This window comes from Tachyglossus aculeatus, chromosome 22 (genome assembly GCF_015852505.1).
Source record: "Tachyglossus aculeatus isolate mTacAcu1 chromosome 22, mTacAcu1.pri, whole genome shotgun sequence".
Lineage (NCBI taxonomy): Eukaryota > Metazoa > Chordata > Mammalia > Monotremata > Tachyglossidae > Tachyglossus > Tachyglossus aculeatus.
In genome coordinates, this window is record NC_052087.1 from 47,566,794 (window position 1) to 47,591,978 (window position 25,185).

The window sequence follows — 25,185 nt, forward strand, 5'->3', positions numbered from 1 at the left end:
CCCACTTCCTGCGCGTCACTTCCGGCCGCGCGCGCGCGCGCCCCCTGCAGGAGACCCCGGGGACCGGCAGGGCAGCCAAGGCACCGCCTTCCGCTCCCGCCCGCTTCTTACGTCACTTCCGGCCCCGCACGGCCGGGCGCACCCGCGCGCCCCCTGCAGGAGGCCCCGGGGACCGGCAGCGCCTCCCTCCAGGGGGAAACCTTTTTTTCATCTTTTTTTTTTTGTTCATTCATTCATTCAATCGTATTTATTGAGCGCTTACTGTGTGCAGAGCCCTGGACTAAGCGCTTGGGAAGTTCATTCTTTCAATCGTACTTATTGAGCACTTACTGTGTGCAGAGCACTGGACTAAGCGCTTGGGAAGTTCATTCATTCAATCGCATTTATTGAGCGCTTACAGTGTGCAGAGCACTGGACTAAGCGCTTGGGAAGTTCATTCATTCATTCATTGAATCGTATTTATTGAGCGCTTACTATGTTCAGAGCACTGGACTAAGCGCTTGGGAAGTTCATTCATTCATTCATTGAATCGGATTTATTGAGCGCTTACTGTGTGCAGAGCACTGGAATAAGCGCTTGGGAAGTTCATTCATTCATTCAATCGTATTTATTGAGCGCTTACTGTGTGCACAGCACTGGACTAAGCGCTTGGGAAATCCATTCATTCTTTCAATCGTATTTATTGAGCGCTTACTGTGTGCAGAGCACTGGACTAAGCGCTTGGGAAGTTCATTCATTCATTCATTCATTGAATCGGATTTATTGAGCACTTACTGTGTTCAGAGCACTGGACTAAGCGCTTGGGAAGTTCATTCATTCATTCATTCAATCGTATTTATTGAGCGCTTACTGTGTGCACAGCACTGGACTAAGCGCTTGGGAAGTTCATTCGTTCATTCATTCAATCGCATTTATTGAGCGCTTACAGTGTGCAGAGCACTGGACTAAGCGCTTGGGAAGTTCATTCATTCATTCATTCATTCATTGAATCGGATTTATTGAGGGCTTACTGTGTGCAGAGCACTGGACTAAGCGCTTGGGAAGTTCATTCATTCAATCGGATTTATTGAGCGCTTACTGTGTGCAGAGCAGTGGATTAAGCGCTTGGGAAGTTCGTTTATTCATTCAATTGTATTTATTGAGTGCTTACTGTGCGCAGAGCACTGGACTAAGCGCTTGGGAAGTTCATTCATTCATTCATTGAATCGTATTTATTGAGCGCTTACTGTGTGCAGAGCACTGGACTAAGCGCTTGGGAAGTTCATTCATTCATTCATTGAATCATATTTATTGAGCGCTTACTCTGTGCAGAGCAGTGGACTAAGCGCTTGGGAAGTTCATTCTTTCAATCGGACTTATTGAGCGCTTACTGTGTGCAGAGCACTGGACTAAGCGCTTGGGAAGTTCATTCATTCATTCAATCGGATTTATTCCTTCCTTCAATCGTATTTATTGAGCGCTTACTGCGTGCAGAGCACTGTACTAAGCACTTGGGAAGTATTTATTGAGCACTTACTGTGTGCAGAGCACTGGACTAAGCGCTTGGGAAGGACAAGTTCATTCATTCATTCATTCAATCGGGTTAATTGAGCACTTCCTGTGTGCAGAGCACTGTACTAAGCGCTTGGGAAATAAAAGCTGGGAACGTATAGGGACGGTCCCTACCCAACAGCAGGCTCACAGTCGAGAAGGGGAACACAGACAACAAAGCAACATGTATTAACAAAATAAAATAAATAGAATAGTAAATATGTACAAGTAAAATAAATAGAATAATAAATCTGCACAGATATATAATAATAATAATAATGGCATTTGTTAAGCGCTTACTATGTGCAAAGCATTGTTCTAAGCGCTGGGGAGGTAACAAGGTGATCAGGTTGTCCCATGGTGGGGGGGCTCACAGTCGTAATTCCCATTTTACAGATGAGGTAACTGAGGCACAGAGAAGTTAAGGGACTTGCCCAAAGTCACACAGCTGACAATTGGCAGAGCCGGGATTTGAACCCATGACCTCTGACTCCAAAGCCCGGGCTCTTTCCACTGAGCCACATATGATGATGATGGCATTTGTTAAGTGCTTACTATGTGCAAAGCACTGTTCTAAGCGCTGGGAAGGATACAAGGTGATCAGGTTGTCCCATGTGGGGCTCACAATCTTAATCCCCATTTTCCAGATGAGGTCACCGAGGCACAGAGAAGCGTGGCTCAGTGGAAAGAGCCTGGGCTTTGGAGTCAGAGGTCATGGGTTCAAATCCCAGCTCCGCCAACTGTCAGCTGTGTGGCCTTGGGCAAGTCACTCAATCAATCAATCAATCGTATTTATTGAGCGCTTACTGTGTGCAGAGCACTGTACTAAGCGCTTGGGAAGCACAAGTTGGCAACATATAGAGACAGTCCCTACCCAACAGTGGGCTCACAGTCTAAAAACTTAACTTCTCTGGGCCTCAGTTACCTCATCCGTAAAATGGGGATTAAAACTGTGAGGCCCACCATGGGACAACCTGATCACCTTGTAACCTCCCCAGCGCTTAGAACAGCGCTTTGCACGTAGTAAGCGCTTAACAAATATCATCATTATTATTATTATATTATCATTTAAGTGACTTGCCCAAAGTCATATATGCAGGTGTTGTGGGGAGGGGAAGGAGGTAGGGCGGGAAAGATGAGGAAGGGGAGAGGAAGGAGGGGGTTCAGTGTGGGAAGGCCTCCTGGAACTGTTTCCAGTCATTCAATCGTATTTACTGAGCGCTTACTGTGTTCAGAGCACTGTACTAAGCGCTTGGGAAGTACAAGTCGGCAACATATAGAGCGGGCTCACCGTCTAGAAGGGGGAGACAGACAGCAAAACAAAACACGGAGACAGGTGTCAAAATCATCAGAACAGATAGAATTAGAGCTATAAGCACATTCAATCATTCAATCCCATTTATTGGACGCTTACTGTGTGCAGAGCACTGGACTAAGCGCTTGGGAAGGACAAGTTCAGTCATTCATTCAATCGGATTTATTGAGCCCTTACTGTGTGCGGAGCACTGGACTAAGTGCTTGGGAAATACAAGTTGGGAACATATAGGGACGGTCCCTACCCAACATCATCATCATCAATCGTATTTATTGAGCGCTTACTATGTGCAGAGCACTGTACTAAGCGCTTGGGAAGTACAAATTGGCAACATATAGAGACAGTCCCTACCCAACAGTGGGCTCACAGTCCAAAAGGGGGACAACAGCGGGCTCACAGTCGAGAAGGGGGACACAGACAACAAAACAACACATATTAACCAAGTAAAATAAATAGGATAGTAAATATGTACAAGGAAAATAGAATAATAAATCTGCACAAACATATATACAGGTGCAGGGGAAGGAAGTAGGGCGGGGGGATCAATCAATCAATCGTATTTATTGAGCGCTTACTGTGTGCAAAGCACTGGACTAAGCGCTTGGGAAGTACAAGTTGGCAACATATAGAGACAGTCCCTACCCAGCAGTGGGATCACAGTCTAAAAGGGGGAGACAGAGAACAAAACCAAACATACTAACAAAATAAAATAACTAGAAATGTACAAGTAAATTAAATAAATAAATAATAGAGTAATAAATCTGTACAAACATATATACATATATACAGGTGCTGTGGGGAAGGGAAGGAGGTAAGATGGGGGGGGATGGAGAGGGGTCGAGGGGAAGAGGAAGGAGGGGGCTCAGTCTGGGAAGGCCTCCTGGAACTGTTTCCAGTCATTCAATCGTATTTACTGAGCGCTTACTGTGTGCAGAGCACTGTACGAAGCGCTTGGGAAAGTACAGTATAGAAATAAAGGGACAATCCCTGCCCACGATGAGCTCACAGTCTTGGGGGGGGGGCAGGGGGAGACAGACATCAATGCAAATAAACCGACATCATTGGAAATAAATAAGATGACAGATATATATACATAGGGGCTGTGGAGCGGGGGGAAGATCAAAGGGAGCAAGTCAGGATGACGCAGAAGGGAGGGGGAGATGAGGAAAAGTGGGGCTTAGTCTGGGAAGGCTTCCTGGCGGAGATGGGCCTTCGGTAAGGCTTTGAAGGATGGGAGAGTCATTGCCTGATGGATTTGAGGAAGGAGGGCAGATTCCCCCCTCAATTCCAGATCCACCAATGTGCCTACTGTGTCACTTCTCGACTGTGAGCCCGCTGTTGGATAGGGACCGTCTCTATATGTCGCCAACTTGGACTTCCCAAGTGCTTAGTACAGTGCTCTGCACACAGTAAGTGCTCAATAAGTACGAATGAATGAATGAATGAATAGGGACGTCTATATGTCACCAACTTGTACTTCCCAAGCGCTTAGTCCAGTGCTCTGCACACAGTAAGCGCTCAATAAATACGATTGAATGAATGAATGAATGAATGAATAGGGACCATCTATATGTCACCAACTTGTACTTCCCAAGCGCTTAGTATAGTGCTCTGCACACAGTAAGCGCTCAATAAATACGATTGAATGAATGAATGAATGTTGGGTAGGGACGGTCTCTATATGTTGCCAACTTGTACTTCCCAAGCACTGAGTCCAGTGCTCTGCACACAGTAAGCGCTCAATAAATACGATTGAATGAATGAATGAATGTTGGGTAGGGACCATCTCTGTATGTTGCCAACTTGTACTTCCCAAGTGCTTAGTCCAGTGCTCTGCACACAGTAAGCGCTCAATAAATACGATTGAATGAATGAATGAATAGGGACCTTCTAAATGTCGCCAACTTGTACTTCCCAAGCGCTTAGTCCAGTGCTCTGCACAGTAAGCGCTCAATAAATACGATTGAATGAATGAATGAATAGGGACCGTCTACATGTCGCCAACTTGTAGTTCCCAAGCGCTTAGTCCAGTGCTCTGCACACAGTAAGCGCTCAATAAATACGATTGAATGAATGAATGAATTTCAGGAAAGTCACTTAACTTCTCTGTGTCTCAGTTACTTCATTTGAAAAAGGGGGATAAGATACTTCAAGGCTGTCCATCCATCCATCTCCTCGCCCCCTCCTACCTCCCCTCCCTTCTCTTCTTCTCCAGCCAGCCCGCACCCTCTGCTCCTCTGCCACCGCTCACCTCCTCACTGGGCCTCATTCTTACCATTATCAGTTATTTATTTATTATTTATTACTCTATTTATTTTACTTGTACATATCTATTCTATTTATTTTATTTTGTTAATATGTTTTGTTCTCTGTCTCCCCCTTCTAGACTGTGAGCCCACTGGTGGATAGGGACCGTCTCTATATGTTGCCAACTTGGCCTTCCCAAGCGCTCAGTCCAGTGCTCTGCACACAGTAAGCGCTCAATCAATACGATTGATTGACTGATTGGGCCTCATTCTTGCCTGTCCCGCCGTCGACCCCCGGCCCACATCCTCCCCCTGGCCTGGAATGCCCTCCCTCCGCCCATCCGCCAAACTAGCTCTCTTCCTCCCTTCAAAGCCCTACTGAGAGCTCACCTCCTCCAGGAGGCCTTCATTCATTCATTCATTCAATCGTATTTATTGAGCACTTACTGTGTACTGTACTAAGCGCTTGGGAAGTCCAAGTTGGCAACATCTAGAGACGGTCCCTACCCAACAACGGGCTCACAGTCTAGAAGGGGGAGACAGACAACAAAACAAAACACGCGGACAGGTGTCGTCATCCAGTCCCACACTGAGTCCCCTTTTTCCTCTCCTCCTCCCCATCCCCCCCCACCTCCTCCCCCTCCCCACAGCACTTGTATATATTTGTAGATTTATTACTCTATTTTACTTGTACATATTTACTACTCTATTAATTTTGCTAATGATGTGCATCTAGCTATAATTCTATTTATCCTGACGGTTTTGACACCTGCCTACATGTTGTCTTGTTGTCTGCCTCCCCCCTTCTAGACTGCGAGCCCGTTGTGGACCATCTCAATATGTTGCCGACTTGTACTTCCCAAGCGCTTAGTACAGTGCTCTGCCCACAGTCAGCGCTCAGTAAATACGATTGAATGCATGCCCACCCACCCCCACTTAGGTATATAGGTACATATTATTTATATTAATGGCTGGCTACTTGTTCGAAGGTGTATGTGTCTATAATTTTATTTTGATGCTGTTGATGCCTGTCTACTTGTTTTGATGTCTGTCTCCCCCCGAGCCCACTGTCGGGTAGGGACCGTCTCTATATGTTGCCAACTTGGACTTCCCAAGTGCTTAGTACAGTGCTCTGCACACAGTAAGCGCTCAATAAATACGATTGATTGATTGATTTTAGGCTGTGAGCCCATTGTGGGAAGGGGTTGTCTCTTTTTAGTGCTGAATTGTACCTTCCAAGCGCTTAGTTCAGTGCTCCGCTGAATAAATAGGATTGAATGAATGAATACTTGTTCTTCCTTACCATTTGATTGTGACACAGAGACTGTGTCCAATCAGCTTAAATTGATCCCAGTGCTTAGCACAGTGCTTGGCAGATAATAAGCCCTTAACAAATACCACAATTATTATTAAACCATGAATCTCCCTGGAAAATCATTCCCGGGGCTTCCCTTTATTCTTTCAACGATTTCGCTCCCTAACAACATACCACGGCAGGCCAAGGGAAACCTTGCCGAGCTCCAGCCTGCAAGTTAGCTTCTAAAATGTTTTAATTTGTTCCTCACGACAACCCTATTGGGTCAGATTCATTCATTCACTCCTATTTATTGAGCGCTTACTGTGTGCAGAGCACTGGACTAAGCGCTTGGGAAGTACAAGTCGGCAACATATAAAGAAGGTCCCCAACAAAACATGTAAACAGGTGTCAAAATTGTCAGAACAAATAGAATTATAGCCTGAGCGCTTACTGTGTGCAGAGCACTGTACTAAGCGCCTGGGAAGTACAAGTCTCCCACACTGCTGTTACTTGCAAATATTTGTGCTTACCTGTTAACGTCCTTTCTAACGTGAAGCAAATTTGTATCTTGGAAATATCGGTACTTACCTGTTAACATCTGATCTAATGTGCAACTAATTTGTTACTTGCAAATCTAATGTGCAACTAATTTGTTACTTGCAAATCTAATGTGCAACTAATTTGTTACTTGCAAATCTAATGTGCAACTAATTTGTTACTTGGAAACATTTGGGCGTACCTGCTAACATCTTTCTAAGGCGCCACAAATCTGTTACTTGCAAATATTTGCGCGTACCCGTTAACATCCTTCCTAACGGGGAACAAATCCGTTCCTTCGAAATATCCTGCTTTCCCGCTGACATTCTCTCTAACATCCAACATAAGCGCTTAGTACAGTGCTCTGCACACAGTAAGCGCTCAATAAATACGATTGATTCAAAAAAAGCACTTAACAAATACCAGAATAAATCCGATATGGCAGCACTGTACCCATTTTACAGATGAGGAGCTAGGAGCCAAGAAATTTGCCTCTCCACCCTCTGGCCCCAACCGACCTTCTTGCCCTCCTCACTTGCCGCCTTCTTTCCGCTGACCTTCTAATAGTAATATTAGAACTTTTATATATTATATTATATATATATTAGAACTTTTAAACATTAGAATTTTATTAAGCGCTTACTATGTGCAAAGCACCGTTCTAAGCGCTGGGGAGATTACAAGGTGATCAGGTTGTCCCACGTGGGGCTCACAGTCTTAATCCCCATTTTACAGATGAGGGAACTGAGGCCCAGAGAAGTGAAGTGACTGGCCCAAAGTCACCCGGCTGACAACTGGCGGAGCCGGGATTTGAACCCAGGACCTTTGACTCCAAAGCCCGGGCTCTTTCCACTGAGCCACGCTGCTTCTTGCTGGGTTTTCCTGGGCTCTTTCCCGCCCGCATCTCTTGGCTCCAGCTATTCCCTGGTTTAGAATTCCCTCCCTCCTTCCCCACATTTCAATGCAATTTAAAACCCGAGAAGCAATGCGGCCTAGTGAATAGACCACAGGCCTAGAAGTCAGAAGGAACTGGGTTCTAATCCTGCTCCGCCCTGTGTCTGCCGTGTGAATCTGGGCAAGGCACTTCACTTATCCGTGTCTCAGTTTCCCCATCTGTAAGAGGGGATTAATTGCGAGCCCCATGTGGGCTTTGTCCAGACTGATTAGCTTGTATCTACTTCTCGACTGTAAGCCCGCTGTCGGGTAAGGACCGTCTCTAGATGTTGCCGACTTGGACTTCCCAAGCGCTTAGTACAGTGCTCTGTATATATGTATATGTTTGTACGTATTTATTACTCTATTTATTTTACTTGTATATATCTATTCTATTTTATTTTGTTAATATGTTTGGTTTGTAAATATGTATATATGTTTGTCCATATTTATTACTCTATTTATTTTACTTGTACATATCTATCCTATTTATTTTATTTTGTTAGTATGTTTGGTTTTGTTCTCTGTCTCCCCCTTTTAGACTGTGAGCCCGCTGTCGGGTAGGGACCGTCTCTAGATGTTGTCGACTTGGACTTCCCAAGTGCTTAGCACAGTGCTCTGTATATATGTATATGTTTGTACGTATTTATTACTCCATTTATTTATTTTACTTGTACATATCTATTCTATTTTATTTTGTTAATATGTTTGGTTTGTATATATGTATATATGTTTGTGCATATTTATTACTCTATTTATTTATTTATTTATTTTACTTGTACATATCTATCCTATTTATTTTATTTTGTTAGTATGTTTGGTTTTGTTCTCTGTCTCCCCCTTTTAGACTGTGAGCCCGCTGTCGGGTAGGGACCGTCTCTAGATGTTGCCGACTTGGACTTCCCAAGCGCTTAGTACAGTGCTCTGTATATATGTATATGTTTGTACGTATTTATTACTCTATTTATTTTACTTGTACATATCTATTCTATTTTATTTTGTTAATATGTTTGGTTTGTATATATGTATATATGTTTGTACATATTTATTACTCTATTTATTTATTTATTTTACTTGTACATATCTATCCTATTTATTTTATTTTGTTAGTATGTTTGGTTTTGTTCTCTGTCTCCCCCTTTTAGACTGTGAGCCCGCTGTCGGGTAAGGACCATCTCTAGATGTTGCCGACTTGGACTTCCCAAGCGCTTAGCACAGTGCTCTGTATATATGTATATGTTTGTACGTATTTATTACTCTATTTATTTATTTTACTTGTACATATCTATTCTATTTTATTTTGTTAATATGTTTGGTTTGTATATATGTATATATGTTTGTACATATTTATTACTCTATTTATTTATTTATTTTAATTGTACATATCTATCCTATTTATTTTGTTAGTATGTTTGGTTTTGTTCTCTGTCTCCCCCTTTTAGACTGTGAGCCCGCTGTCGGGTAAGGACCATCTCTAGATGTTGCCGACTTGGACTTCCCAAGCGCTTAGCACAGTGCTCTGTATATATGTATATGTTTGTACGTATTTATTACTCTATTTATTTATTTTACTTGTACATATCTATTCTATTTTATTTTGTTAATATGTTTGGTTTGTATATATGTATATATGTTTGTACATATTTATTACTCTATTTATTTATTTATTTTAATTGTACATATCTATCCTATTTATTTTGTTAGTATGTTTGGTTTTGTTCTCTGTCTCCCCCTTTTAGACTGTGAGCCCGCTGTCGGGTAAGGACCATCTCTAGATGTTGCCGACTTGGACTTCCCAAGCGCTTAGTACAGTGCTCTGTATATATGTATATGTTTGTACGTATTTATTACTCTATTTATTTATTTTACTTGTACATATCTATTCTATTTTATTTTGTTAATATGTTTGGTTTGTATATATGTATATATGTACATATTTATTACTCTATTTATTTATTTATTTATTTATTTATTTTACTTGTACATATCTATCCTATTTATTTTATTTTGTTAGTATGTTTGGTTTTGTTCTCTGTCTCCCCCTTTTAGACTGTGAGCCCGCTGTCAGGTAAGGACCGTCTCTAGATGTTGCCGACTTGGACTTCCCAAGCGCTTAGCACAGTGCTCTGTATATATGTATATGTGTGTACGTATTTATTACTCTATTTATTTTACTTGTACATATCTATTCTATTTTATTTTGTTAATATGTTTGGTTTGTATATATGTATATATGTTTGTACATATTTATTACTCTGTTTATTTATTTATTTATTTATTTTACTTGTACATATCTATCCTATTTATTTTATTTTGTTAGTATGTTTGGTTTTGTTCTCTGTCTCCCCCTTTTAGACTGTGAGCCCACTGTTGGGTAGGGACTGACTCTAGATGTTGCCAACTTGTACTTCCCAAGCGCTTAGTACAGTGCTCTGCACATAGTAAGCGCTCAATAAATACGATTGATGATGATGATGATGATGGTGTTGTTCTCTGTCTCCCCCTTCTAGACTGTTGGGTAGGGACTGTCTCTATATGTTGCCAACTTGTACTTCCCAAGCGCTTAGTCCAGTGCTCTGCACACAGTAAGCGCTCAATAAATACGATTGATTGATTGATTGATTGATCTCCCCCACCTTACCTCCTTCCCCTCCCCACAGCACCTGTATATATGTATGTACGTATTTATTACTCTATTTATTTGTACATATTTATTCTATCTATTTTATTTTGTTAATATGTTTTGTTTTGTCTCCTGTCTCCCCCTTCTAGACTGTGAGTCCGCTGTTGGGTAGGGACCGTCTCTATATGTTGCCAACTTGGGACTTCCCAAGCGCTTAGTCCAGTGCTCTGCACACAGTAAGCGCTCAATAAATACGATTGAATGAATGAACGAATGAACTAAATACGATTGAATGAATGAATGAATGAATGAATCTACCCCAGCGCTTACTACAGCCTGGCACAGAGTAAGTGGTTAACAAAAACCACTTAAAATTTTTAAAAAAGCTCCTCCAAAAAGCTTTCCCTGATTAATTCCCAGCACTCTGAATGCTTAGAACAGCACCTACATGTTGTCTTCTTGTCTGTCTCCCCCTTTCTAGACTGTGAGCCCACTGTTGGGTAGGGACCGTCTCTATATGTTGCCAACTGGGACTTCCCAAGCGCTTAGTACAGTGCTCTGCGCACAGTAAGCGCTCAATAAATACGATTGAATGAATGAATGAATAACAGCAATAAATACTAATACCAATATATTAACAATAATATAATCTATTATGGTACAATTAGTATAATATAGTATGATATAATTAATATATTATGATCTATTATGATAACAATGGTATTTGTTCAGTGTTTATTATGTGCAAAGCACTAAGCGCTTGATCATAACGCCGTCCTGGGAATCACTGCTTTACTGACAGACTGCCACAGCCATATATTTCAATCAATCAATCAATCAATCGTATTTATTGAGCGCTTATTGTGTGCAGAGCACTGCACTAAGCGCTTGGGAAGTACAAGTCGGCAACACATAGAGACAGTCCCTACCCAACAGCGGGCTCACAGTCTAGAAGGGGGGGACGGAGAACAAAACCAAACATACTAACAAAATAAAATAAATAGAATAGATATGTACAAGTAAAATAAATAGAGTAATAAATATGTACAAACATATATACATATATACAGGTGCTGTGGGGAAGGGAAGGAGGAAAGATGGGGGAGATGGAGAGGGGGACGAGGGGGAGAGGAAGGAAGGGGCTCAGTTTGGAAAGGCTGAAACATAAACAGTTCAAACATATTTGAACTGAGAAAGACTCCGGAAAGACAGTCCGTTATAGAACCAAGGACCAGAATCATCATCAATCGTATTTATTGAGCGCTTACTATGTGCAGAGCACTGTACTAAGCGCTTGGGAAGTACAAATTGGCAACATATAGAGACAGTCCCTACCCAACAGTGGGCTCACAGTCTAAAAGAATAGCTTCTCAACCTCACGAGAGCCTACAATCCCACAGCAAGGAGGATTCAAGATTTCGCAGTAATGGGATTTCTTAATCCGTCACTTTACAGAACAGGAGCTTTCAGATTTGAATGGAGTAATTCTTAAAATGAAGCTTTTTTTCCGTCTAAACGGTACTATTAGATAAATAATGCCTGTTTATAGCTTATTGAACACTGAAGATGTTTTAGAAATGTACTTTAGACATATTTTACACATAGAGAAGCAGCGTGGCTCAGTGGAAAGAGCCCGGGCTTTGGAGTTAGAGGTCAGGGGTTCAAATCCCGGCTCCGCCAATTGTCAGCTGGGTGACCTTGGGCAAGTCACTTCACTTCTCTGTGCCTCAATCAATCAATCAATCGTATTTATTGAGCGCTTACTGTGTGCAGAGCACTGTACTAAGCGCTTGGGATGTACAAGCTGGCAACATTTAGAGACAGTCCCTACCCAACAGTGGGCTCACAGTCTAGAAGGGGGAGACAGAGAACAAAACCAAACATACTAACAAAATAAAATGAATAGAATAGATAGGTACAAGTAAAATAAATAGAGTAATAAATATGTACAAACATATATACATATATACAGGTGCTGTGGGGAAGGGAAGGAGATAAGATGTGGGGGATGGAGAGGGGGTCGAGGGGAAGAGGAAGGAAGGGCCTCAGTTCCCTCATCTGTAAAATGTATATATGTTTGTATGTATTTATTACTCTATTTATTTTACTTGTATATATTTATTCTATTTATTTTATTAATATGTTTTGTTCTCTGTCACCCCCTTCTAGACTGTGAGCTCACTGTTGGGTAGGGACCGTCTCTAGATGTTGCCAACTTGTATTTCCCAAGCGCTTAGTCCAGTGCTCTGCACACAGTAAGCACTCAATAAATACCGATTGAATGAATGAATCACAATAATAATGATGGCATTTGTTAAGCGCTTACTACGTGCAAAGCACTGTTCTAAGCGCTGGAATAATGGTGGTATTTGCTAAGCGCTTTCTACGTGCCAAGCACTGTTCTATGTACTGGGGTAGATACAAGGTAATCAGGTTGGGACTCACAGTCTTCATCCCCATTTTACAGATGAGGTCACTGAGGCACAGAGTGCCCCAAGTCACACAGCCGACAAGAAGCGGAGCTGGGATTAGAACTCAGGACCTCTGACTCCCAAGTGGGCTCCTTCCACTAAGCCACGCTTTAGCCCTTCAACACACTCTAGCACTTTAAAACTTATTTACAGTCTTCAGCATTCGTGTATTCAAGTTGTTTATTTTGACCACTCTTACTGTAAATATTTTTATGTTTGTCTCTATGTCCCCCAACCCAGCCCTATTAGAGTGTAAGTTTTTGGTGGGCAGGTATGTGCCACTTTATTATTCTTTACTTCAATAAGCACCAGATACAGGACACTTAAATGCTTTTTTAAATACCACTTTTTAAAGCACCTAACGACGCAAACCTCTTACGTTGGTTAGACACTTAACAGTGTGGCTCAGTGGAAATCAATCAGTCAATCGTATTTATTGAGCACTTACCGTGTGCAGGGCACTGTACTAAGCGCTTAGAACAGAAAGAGCCCAGGCTTTGGAGTCCGAGGTCATGGGTTCCAATCCCGGCTCCGCCAATTGTCAGCTGGGTGACTTGGGGCAAGTCACTTCACTTCTCTGGGCCTCAGTTCCCTCATCTGTCAAATGGGGACGAAGACCGTGAGCCCCCCGTGGGACAACCTGATCACCTTGTAACCTCCCCAGCACTTAGAACAGTGCTTTGCACATAGCGCTTAATAAATGCCATTATTATTATTATTATTATTACTATTATTATTAGCATTAGGCTTTCCCCTTGGGACTTGGGGCAGAAACAATATTTTCTTCGGAATAATTCTCTCCTCAAAACACACTCATCCTGGTGATCCAGTTAAATCGTCCTAGAGCTGGCTCATTTGGCAAACATTATTTAACACAACTCCCTTCCCCTTTTCCTGAACAACAAAATGACAAAATTCAAGCTTTCGCCATTTAACCGCAATCCATTTTATTAAGATTTTTCGCCCTAACTATGCTAGGTGTTACCCGAAAATGTACAGATATCAAGGCAATTGCTCTCAGAGAGCGTACATTTGAAAGCATTCTTCCAGGAGTTCCTGGAAATTTTAAAGCCACAAAATATTAAAACATATTAAAATATTAAAACATTTCCTTCCTTCCAGCGCTTAGAACAGTGCCTTGCACATAGTAAGCGCTTAATAAATGCCATTATTATTATTATTATTGCTATTTAAAAAATTAGGGCCGCTAGCAAAGGTGGGAAAATGACGGATCAATTTCACCATCTTTAAAACCACTCCCAAATACAGGTGGAATTGTAGCCATGGAGAAAGTGAGTTGTATTTTAAGAATATTATATTCTGGCAACTGAATGAAGGGGTGGTGAGAGAGTGGTACACAGTAGTGCCTTCCTGGATAATAATAATATTAATGATGGCATTTGTTAAGCGCTTACTATGTGCAGAGCACTGTTCTAAGCGCTGGAGGGGATACAAGGTGATCAAGTTGTCCTACGTAGGGCTCACAGTCTTAATCCCCATTTTCCAGATGAGGTAACTGAGGCTCAGAGAAGTGAAGTGACTTGCCCGAGGTCACATAGCAGACATGTCGCGGAGTCGGGACTCGAACCCATGACCTCTGACTCCAAAGCCCGGGCTCTTTCCACTGGATAATATTTACTGTTATTCTTTTTATGATAGGACCCTGTGATCAGACCATATATAAACGTGCTAGATTATGGACTGGTTTTCATCTTCAACTCCTTAAGCTATGTTAGCGTTGCATGAAATATTTATATATATATGTTTAACGGGCTGTTCCATTGTCCGAATCTTCAGTTTTGAATCGTCATTTTCCCATTCTGCATCTCTCGTCAATGTAGAATGTCCTAACGAACACTCGCAAGTTTTCAAAATTGCTTCTGGGAACTGATAAAGGCACCGAAAGTCCCTCAAAATACCCCTAAACAGTATTCAAGAAGAGCCCAGAAAACTGCCTTAAAAAATAAAAACGTTCTTGGGTCATTCATTCATTCAATTGTATTTATTGAGCGCTTACTGTGTGCAGAGCACTGGACTAAGCGCTTGGGAAGTACAAGTTGGCGACATATAGAGACGGCCCCTACCCTGCTTGAGGCAAATCTGACATAATCTATATTAACCATCCTAACGATACGCTTCATTAGCCAAGTCACAGTAGAGCAGCAGTTATAATAATAATTTTGGTATTTAATAATAATAATGGCATTTATTAAGCGCTTAGTACAGTGCTCTGCACATAGTAAGCGCTCAATAAATATGATTGATGATAAAGCGCTTACTATGTGCAAAATTTGTTAGGCGTTTACTATGTGCCAAGCCCTGTACTAAGCGCTGCCGTGGATACAAGCAAATCGGATTGGACACGGCCCCTGTCCCACGTGGGGCTCACAGTCTCCATCCCCGTTTTCCAGATGAGGGAACTGAGGCCCAGAGAAGTGAAGTGACTTGCCCAAGGTCACACGGCAGACAAGCGGGGGAGCCGGGATTAGAACCCATGACCTTCTGACACCCAGGCTCTAGCCACTAGGCCATGTAGTGGCTGTACAGAGAAGCAGCGTGGCTCAGTGGAAAGAGCCCGGGCTTTGGAGTCAGAGGTCACGGGTTCGAATCCCAGCTCCGCCACTTGTCAGCTGTGTGACTTTGGGCAAGTCGCTTCACTTCTCTGGGCCTCAGTTTCCTCATCTGGAAAATGGGGATGAGGACTGCGAGCCCCCCGTGGGACAACCTGATCACCCTGTATCCACCCCAGCGCTTAGAACAGTGCTTTGCACATAGTAAGCACTTAACAAATGCCATCATTATTACCATGTGACTACTTTTGTCAGCTTCAGCACTGAATGGCTGGAAGGTGTCAAGCCTGAGGTCCCACAGATGGGGTGGTTTTGGGGTAAGATTCATTCGCTCATTCATTATTCTTAGAGCCTCTATAATAATAATAATAATAATGGCATTTGTTAAGCGCTTACTATGTGCAAGGCACTGTTCTAAGCGCTGGGGAGGTTACAAAGTGATCAGGTTGTCCCACGTGGGGCTCACAGTCTCAATCCTCACTTTACAGATGAGGGAACTGAGGCCCAGAGAAGTGAAGTGACTTGCCCAAAGTCACACAGCTAAGTGGCGAAGCCGGCATTTGAACCCATGACCTCTGCCTCCAAAGCCCGGACTCTTTCCACTGAGCCACGCTGCTTCTCATGCATATAACATATATGTGTATATGTTTGTACATATTTATTACTCTATTTATTTACTTTACTTGTACATATCTGTTCTATTTATTTTATTTTGTTAATATGTTTTGTTTTGTTGTCTGTCTCCCCCTTCTAGACTGTGAGCCCGCTGTTGGGTAGGGACCGTCCCTAGATGTTGCCAACTTGTATTTCCCAAGCGCTTAGTACAGTGCTCTGCACACAGTAAGTGCTCAATAAATACGATTGATAATAATAATAATAATCATGGCATTTATTAAGCGCTTGCTATGTGCAAAGCACAATTCTGAGCACTGGGGAGGTTACAAGGTGATCAGGTTGTCCCACGGGGGGCTCACAGTCTTAATCCTCATTTTACAGGTAAGGTAACTGAGGCACAGAGAAGTGAAGTGACTGGCCCAAAGTCACCCAACTGACAAGTGGCGGAGCCAGGATTTGAACCCATGACCTCTGCCTCCAAAGCCCGGGCTCTTTCCACTGAGTCACGCTGCTTCTCATACGTATAACATATATGTATATATGTTTGTACATATTTATTACTCTATTTATTCATTTATTTTACTTGTACATATCTATTCTATTTATTTTATTTTGTTAATATGTTTGGTTTTGTTCTCTGTCTCCCCCTTCTAGACTGGGAGCCCACTGTTGGGTAGGGACCGTCCCTATATGTTGCCAACTTGGACTTCCCAAGCGCTTAGTCCAGTGCTCTGCACACAGTAAGCGCTCAATAAATACGATTGATTGATTGATAATAATAATAATGGCATTTATTGAGCACTTACTAGGTGCAAAGCACTGTTCTAAGCGCTGGGGGGGTTACAAGGTGATCAGGTTGTCCCATGGTGGGGGGGGGCTCACAGTCTTAATCCCCATTTTACAGATGAGGTAACTGAGGCACAGAGAAGTTAAGTGACTGGCCCAAGGTCACACAGCTGACAAGTGGCAGAGCCAGAATTAGAACCCAGGACCTCCGACTCCCAAGCCCGGGCTCTTTCCACTGGGCCACGCTGCTTCTATTTTTAGACAATATGAGCTCCGTCTAACAAACGCATTATCTCCCCTCTTGGACTTCCCACTGGGGAAAAAAAATGTAGTCTTTCTTTCATTTTAGCCACTTAAAAAATTGTGATTTTTCTCTCGTCTGAACCATCTCTCCTGTGAAAAGTTGCTAAATTTCAACGGTGTGGCTGGAACCCGGGTGCGACTGAGAAAGAAGGCCTTTCGTCCAAAAGTGGCAATTTGAAAACATCAGGGGAATATGTTTGGTCGGAGCAAACACAACCTTAATGTCAAGTTAATCGTTAAGTTGGTCCCCGGAAGGCTTGGCCTAAAAATACCATTTTTTAAAACGCGGAAAATCATCTTCAGAATCATATGTTTGGTCTGAGCACTCACAACCTTTATAACCATGTATATATTATATTCCGTATTCGAATCCAAAGCAGTGTGGCTCAGTGGGGAAGAGCAGGGGCTTTGGAGTCAGAGGTCACGGGTTCAAATCCCGGCTCCGCCAATTAGCTGGGTGACTTTGGGCAAGTCCCTTCACTTCTCTGGGCCTCAGTTCCCTCATCTGTAAAATGGGGATGAAGACTGTGAGCCCCCCACCCGTGGGACAACCTGATCACCTTGTAACCTCCCTAGTGCTTAGAACAGTGCTTTGCACATAGTAAGCGCTTAATAAATGCTATCATTATTGTTATTATTACAAGGTGATCAGGTTGTTCCACGGGGGGGCTCACAGTCTTAATCCCCATTTTCCAGATGAGGTAACTGAGGCACAGGGAAGTTAAGTGACTTGCTCAAAGTCATCCAGCTGACAATTGGCAGAGCCGGGATTCGAACCCATGACCCCTGACTCCAAAGCCCGGGCTCTTTCCACTGAGCCACGCTGCTTCACGCATAGGAAGCGCTTAATAAATGCCATTATTATTTCTCAATATGAACCAACATTTTAAAACAAGCTCGATGATAAGGCGATGATTAGAGAAGCAGCGTGGCTCGGTGGAAAGAGCCCGGGCTTTGGGGTCAGAGGTCATGGGTTCAAATCCCAGCTCCGCCACTTGTCAGCTGTGTGACTTTGGGCAAGTCACCTTCACTTCTCTGGGCCTCAGTTCCCTCACCTGTAAAATGGGGATTAAGACTGTGAGCCCCCCGTGGGACAACCTGATTACCTTGTAACCTCCCCAGTGCTTAGAGCAGTGCTTTGCACATAGTAAGCGCTTAATAAATGCCATCATCATTATTATTATTATTATCTGTAGAAAGGGGATTAAGACTGCAAGCCCCAAGTGGGGCAACCTGATCACCTTGTAACCTTCCCAGCGCTTAGAGCAGTGCTTTGCACATAATAAGCGCTTAATAAATGCCATCATTATTATTGTTATTTTCTGTGCCTCAGTGACCTCATCTGTCAAATGGGGATTAAGACTGTGAGCCCCCCGTGGGACAACCTGATCACCCTGTAACCTCCCCAGCGCTTAGAACAGGGCTTTGCACATAGTAAGCGCTTAATACCATCATTATTATTATTATTATTATTATTATCTGTAGTATGGGGATTAAGACTGCAAGCCCCAAGTGGGACAACCTGATCACCTTGTAACCTTCCCGGCGCTTAGAGCAAATAAGCACTTAATAAATGCCATCATTATTATTGTTATTTTCTGTGCCTCAGTTACCTCATCTGTCAAATGCGGATTAAGACTGTCAGCCCCACGTGGGACAACCCGATCACCTTATAACCTCCCCAGCGCTTAGAACAGTGCTTTGCACATAGTAAGCGCTTAATAAATGCCATCATTATTATTATTTTCTGTGCCTCAGTTACCTCATCTGTCAAATGCGGATTAAGACTGTGAGCCCCCCGTGGGACAACCCGATCACCTTGTAACCTCCCCAGCATTGAGAACAGTGCTTTGCACATAGTAAGCACTTAATAAATGCCATCATTATTATTATTATTTTCTGTGCCTCAGTTACCTCATCTGTCAAATGCGGATTAAGACTGTGAGCCCCCCGTGGGACAACCCGATCACCTTGTAACCTCCCCAGCATTTAGAACAGTGCTTTGCACATAGTAAGCACTTAATAAATGCCATCATTATTATTATTATTTTCTGTGCCTCAGTTACCTCATCTGTCAAATGCGGATTAAGACTGTCAGCCCCACGTGGGACAACCCGATCACCTTATAACCTCCCCAGCGCTTAGAACAGTGCTTTGCACATAGTAAGCGCTTAATAAATGCCATCATTATTATTATTTTCTGTGCCTCAGTTCCCTCATCTGTCAAATGCGGATTAAGACTGTGAGCCCCACGCGGGACAACCCGATCACCTTATAACCTCTCCAGCGCTTAGAACAGTGCCTTGCACATAGTAAGCGCTTAATAAATGCCATCATTATTATTATTATTTTCTGTGCCTCAGTTACCTCATCTGTCAAATGGGGATTAAGACTGTGAGCCCCCCGTGGGACAACCCGATCACCTTGTAACCTCCCCAGCGCTTAGAACAGGGCTTTGCACATAGCAAGCGCTTAATAAATGCCATTATTATTATGATAAGTACCTGCCACTTTAAAAATAGTCTCCAAGTTGAGACTGTGCTGTCCGTTTTGTAAAGCCGGCTTTCCCCGCCCGAGATGGAAACCCAGGGGATGGATTTTGGTTCCCGAGAGGGAATTTTAGACTGTGAGCCCACTGTTGGGTAGGGACTGTCTCTATATGTTGCCAACTTGGACTTCCCAAGCGCTTAGTACAGTGCTCTGCACACAGTAAGCGCTCAATAAATACGATGGATGATGATGACGATGATGATTGGCCTCTATCCGAACCCCGCTTCTTGAGGAAGCAGTGTTGAGGGACCATCTGTGCTGTTTGAGGGGGATCCTAGGCTCGACGAGTAGCCGTGTGGGCCGTACCGAAGCCTCTCCGACTCCGCGGAGCGGGAATTCAGCCCGGCGGCCCTTTCCCGTGGAAGGGATTCGCCGGTTGCACGAAGCGAACGCCCCACGCCGCCGGCTTGAAGCTTAAATTTGCAGCCGCCGCTGGAGATCGTGAAGCGAGGCCGCGCTGCCCTGGAGCTTCTTCAGCAGGCGGTCATCGTTCAGCGTTGTCTCCATCACTTTGGTCACCCCCTCGGGCCCCAGGATGCACGGCAAACTCAGAAACACTTCACTGTTTATGTTATAAGAGCCCTGCAAGGGAGGAAAAAAAGATCGCTTAATAAGTTAATAAGAAGCCCCAGACTGAGCCCCCTTCTTCCTCTCCCCACAGCACCTGTATATATGTTTGTACGGATTTATTACTCTATTTATTGATTTTATTTGTACATATTTAATCTATTTTGTTAATATGTTTTGTTGTCTGTTTCCCCCTTCATACATATTTATTCTATTCATTTTATTTGGTTAATATGTTTTGTTTTGTTGTCTGCCTCCCCATTCTAGACTGTGAGCCCGCTGTTGGGTAGGGACCGTCTCTAGATGTTCCCTTCCCCACAGCACCTGTATATATGTTTGTACAGATTTATTACTCTATTTATTGATTTTATTTGTACATATTTATTCTGTTTATTTTATTTTGTTAATATGTTTTGTTGTCTGTCTCCCCCTTCGTACATATTTATTCTATTTATTTTATTTGGTTAATATGTTTAGTTTTGTTGTCTGCCTCCCCCTTCTAGACTGTGAGCCCACTGTTGGGTACGGACCGTCTCTAGATGTTCCCTTCCCCACAGCACCTGTATATATGTATATCTGTTTGTATGGATTTATTACTCTATTGATTTTATTTGTACATATTTATTCTATTCATTTTATTTGGTTAATATGTTTTGTTTTGTTGTCTGTCTCCCCCTTCTAGACTGTGAGCCCGCTGTTGGGTAGGGACCATCTCTAGATGTTCCCTTCCCCACAGCACCTGTATATATGTTTGTAAGGATTTATTACTCCATTTATTGATTTTATTTGTACATATTTATTCTATTTATTTTAAAGGTTAATATGTTTTGTTGTCTGTCTCCTCCTTCGTACGTATTTATTCTATTTTATTTTGTTAATATGTTTCGTTTTGCTGTTTGTCTCCCCCTTCTAGACTGTGAGCCCGCTGTTGGGTAGGGACCGTCTCTAGATGTTCCCTTCCCCACAGCACCTGTATATATGTTTGTAAGGATTTATTGCTCTATTTATTGATTTTATTTGTACATATTTATTCTATTTATTTTATTTTGTTAATATGTTTTGTTGTCTGTCTCCCCCTGCGTACGTATTTATTCTATTTATTTTATTCGGTTAATATGTTTTGTTTTGTTGTCTGTCTCCCCCTTCTAGACTGTGAGCCCGCTGTTGGGTAGGGACTGTCTCTAGATGTTCCCTTCCCCACAGAACCTGTATATATGTATATATAATAATAATAATGATGGCATTTATTAAGCGCTTACTGTGTGCAAAGCACTGTTCTAAGCGCTGGGGAGGTTACAAGGTGATCAGGTTGGCCCACGGGGGGCTCACAGTCTTCATCCCCATTTTGCAGATGAGGTAACTGAGGCCCAGAGAAGTGAAGTGACTTGCCCAAGGTCACCCAGATGACAATTGGCAGAGCAGGGATTTGAACCCATGACCTCTGACTCCAAAATCCGGGCTCTTTCCACTGAGCCACGCTGATGTTTGTACGGATTTATTACTCTGTTTATTGATTTTATTTGTACATATTTATTCTATTTATTTTATTTTGTTAATATGTTTTGTTGTCTGCCTCCCCCTGCGTACGTATTTATTCTATTTATTTTATTTTGTTAGTATGTTTTGTTTTGTTGTCTGTCTCCCCCTTCTAGACTGTGAGCCCACTGTTGGGTAGGGACCATCTCTAGATGTTCCCTTCCCCACAGCACCTGTATATATGTATATATGTTTGTACGGATTTTTTACTCTATTTATTGATTTTATTTGTACTTATTTATCTATTTATTTTATTTTGTTACTCCTTCCTCCCCCCTCCTTCCCCTCCCCACAGCACCTGTATATATGTTTGTACGGATTTATTACCCTATTTATTGATTTTATTTGTACATATTTACTCTATTTTATTTGGTTAATATGTTTTGTTTTGTTGTCTGTCTTCCCCTTCTAGACTGTGAGCCCGCTGTTGGGTAGGGACCGTCTCTAGATGTTCCCTTCCCCACAGCACCTGTATATATGTATATATGTTTGTACGGATTTATTACTCTATTTATTGATTTTATTTGTACATTTTTACTCTATTTCATTTTGTTAATATGTTTTGTTGTCTTTCTCACCCTTCTAGACTGTGAGCCCGCTGTTGGGTAGGGACCGTCTCTAGATGTTCCCTTCCCCACAGCACCTGTATATATGTTTGTAAGGATTTATTACTCTATTTATTGATTTTATTTGTACATATTTATTCTATTTTGTTAATTTGTTTTGTTGTCTGTCTCCCCCTTCGTACGTATTTATTCTATTTATTTTATTAGGTTAATATGTTTTGTTTTGTTGTCTGTCTTCCCCTTCTAGACTGTGAGCCCGCTGTTGGGTAGGGACCGTCTCTAGATGTTCCCTTCCCCACAGCACCTGTATATATGTATATATGTTTGTACGGATTTATTAGTCTATTTATTGATTTTATTTGTACATTTTTACTCTATTTCATTTTGTTAATATGTTTTGTTTTGTTGTCTGTCTCCCCCTTCTAGACTGTGAGCCCGCTGTTGGGTAGGGACCGTCTCTAGATATTCCCTTCCCCACAGCACCTGTATATATGTTTGTAAGGATTTATTACTCTATTTATTGATTTTATTTGTACATATTTATTCTATTTATTTTATTTTGTTAATATGTTTTGTTGTCTGCCTCCCCCTTCGTACATATTTATTCTATTTATTTTATTTGGTTAATATGTTTTGTTCTGTTGTCTGTCTCCCCCTTCTAGACTGTGAGCCCGCTGTTGGGTAGGGACCGTCTCTAGATGTTCCCTTCCCCACAGCACCTGTATATATGTTTGTACGGATTTATTACTCTATTTATAGATTTTATTTGTACATATTTATTCTATTTATTTTATTTTGTTAATACATTTTGTTGTCTGTCTCCCCCTGCGTACGTATTTATTCTATTTATTTTATTTGGTTAATATGTTTTGTTCTGTTGTCTGTCTCCCCCTTCTAGACTGTGAGCCCACTGTTGGGTAGGGACCGTCTCTAGATGTTGCCGACTTGTACTTCCCAAGCGCTTAGTACAGTGCTCTGCACACAGTAAGCGCTCAATAAATGCGATTGATTGAGTGAATGAATGAAAAATGACGTCGACGCTGAATGAAAAAACTGATTACAGTCAGAGAAAAGGAGAGGTTTTACCTTAGCGAGAATGGACACAGAATGAACTTTTCTCTTATTGTTCACGATGCTATCGGTCAGGTCCGCTACCGACAGCCCCACAGACCAGGATCGTTGACCTTTGGTCGACAGTATTTCCACGGCTCTGAATTTCAAGAAGCGGGGGAGAGAAAAATGAGAAAATGAGACTCGGATCTTTTCGAGACATTCGTTCTACGCAGAAGTTACGGTCATTCGTTCGTTCCATTGAATTTATTGAATCCTTAATCAATCAATCGTATTTATTGAGCGCTTACTGTGTGCAGAGCACTGTACTAAGCGCTTGGGAAGTACAAGTTGGCAACATATAGAGATGGTCCCTACCCAACAGTGGGCTCACAGTCTAAAAGATTGCCCACTTACTGCTCTTTGGCACTGAAAATCTCTTGAGAGAGTACAATATAACAATAAATAAGAAGCAGCGTGGCTCAGTGGAAAGAGCTCGGGCTTGGGAGCCAGAGGTCACGGGTTCTAATCCCGCCTCCGCCACTTGTCGGCTGTGTGACTTTGGGCAAGTCACTTCACTTCTCTGGGCCTCAGTGACCTCATCTGCCAAATGGGGATTAAGACTGTGAGCCCCCCGTGGGACAACCTGATCACCTTGTATGCCCCCCCCCAACGCTTAGAACAGTGCTTTGCACATAGTAAGTGCTTAACAAATGCCATTATTATTACTATTATTACTATTATAAATAGATACATTCATAATAGATGAGAAGCAGCGTGGCTATGAGAAGCAGCGTGGTTCAGTGGAAAGAGCCCGGGCTTTGGAGTCAGAGGTCATGGGTTCAAATCCTGGCTCCACCAATTGTCAGCTGTGTGACTTTGGGCAACTCACTTCACTTCTCTGTGCCTCAGTTACCTCATCTGTCAAATGGGGATGAAGACTGTGAGCCCCACGTGGGACAACCTGATCACCTTGTATGCCCCGCCAGCGCTTAGAACAGTGCTTTGCACATAGTAAGCGCTTAACAAATCCCATTATTATTATTATTATTATAGACACATTCCCTGCCCACAACGAGCATACAGTCTCGATGATTTCTAAGCAATATCATGGTGCAGTAGAGGAACAGCCTGGCCCCACTCTGAGTTAAGAAAGACGGAGACAGCTAACTGATCTGTCACACTAAGGAGGTTATCAGATAGATGCTACTTAACCAATGGTATTTCATAATAATAATAATAATAATGATGGCATTTATTAAGCACTTACTATGTGCAAAGCACTGTTCTAATAATAATAATAATTACATTTATTAAGTGCTTACTATGTGCAAAGCACTGTTCTAAGCGCTGGGGAGGTTACAAGGTGATCAGGTTGTCCCACGGGGGGCTCAAAGTCGTAACCCCCATTTTACAGATGAGGTCACTGAGGCCCAGAGAAGTGAAGCGACTTGCCCAAAGCCACACAGCTGACAATGGTGGAGCCGCGATTTGAACCCATGAACTCCGACGCCAAAGCCCGGGCTCTTTCCAGTGAGCCACGCTGCTTCTCATTTACCGAGCACTTATACTGTGCGGAGCACTGTACTAAGCGCTTAAATACGGCACCTCGTTTTTTGTTTTTCTAGTTCTTTCGCTCCTCCGGGCCAATGGGGACCTAAATATTTTTGGCCTGTATTAGCGACCCAGG

At 42.5% G+C, this 25,185-nt stretch overlaps 1 protein-coding gene across 2 annotated transcripts in view; it reads right to left on the reverse strand.

Moving 5' to 3' along the window:
- Nucleotides 1–19,917: 19,917 nt before the first annotated feature.
- UEVLD (UEV and lactate/malate dehyrogenase domains) overlaps nt 19,918–25,185 on the reverse strand; it is a 45,623-nt gene continuing 40,355 nt past the window's right edge. For both annotated transcript variants that reach the window (XM_038764511.1, XM_038764512.1), the window contains 2 exons: nt 23,532–23,655; nt 19,918–20,358 (listed from right to left, as the gene is read on the reverse strand). In XM_038764511.1, coding sequence (XP_038620439.1) covers nt 20,191–20,358; nt 23,532–23,655 — 292 coding nt within the window. In that variant the 3' untranslated portion in view covers nt 19,918–20,190. The remainder of the gene's footprint in view (nt 20,359–23,531; nt 23,656–25,185) is intronic.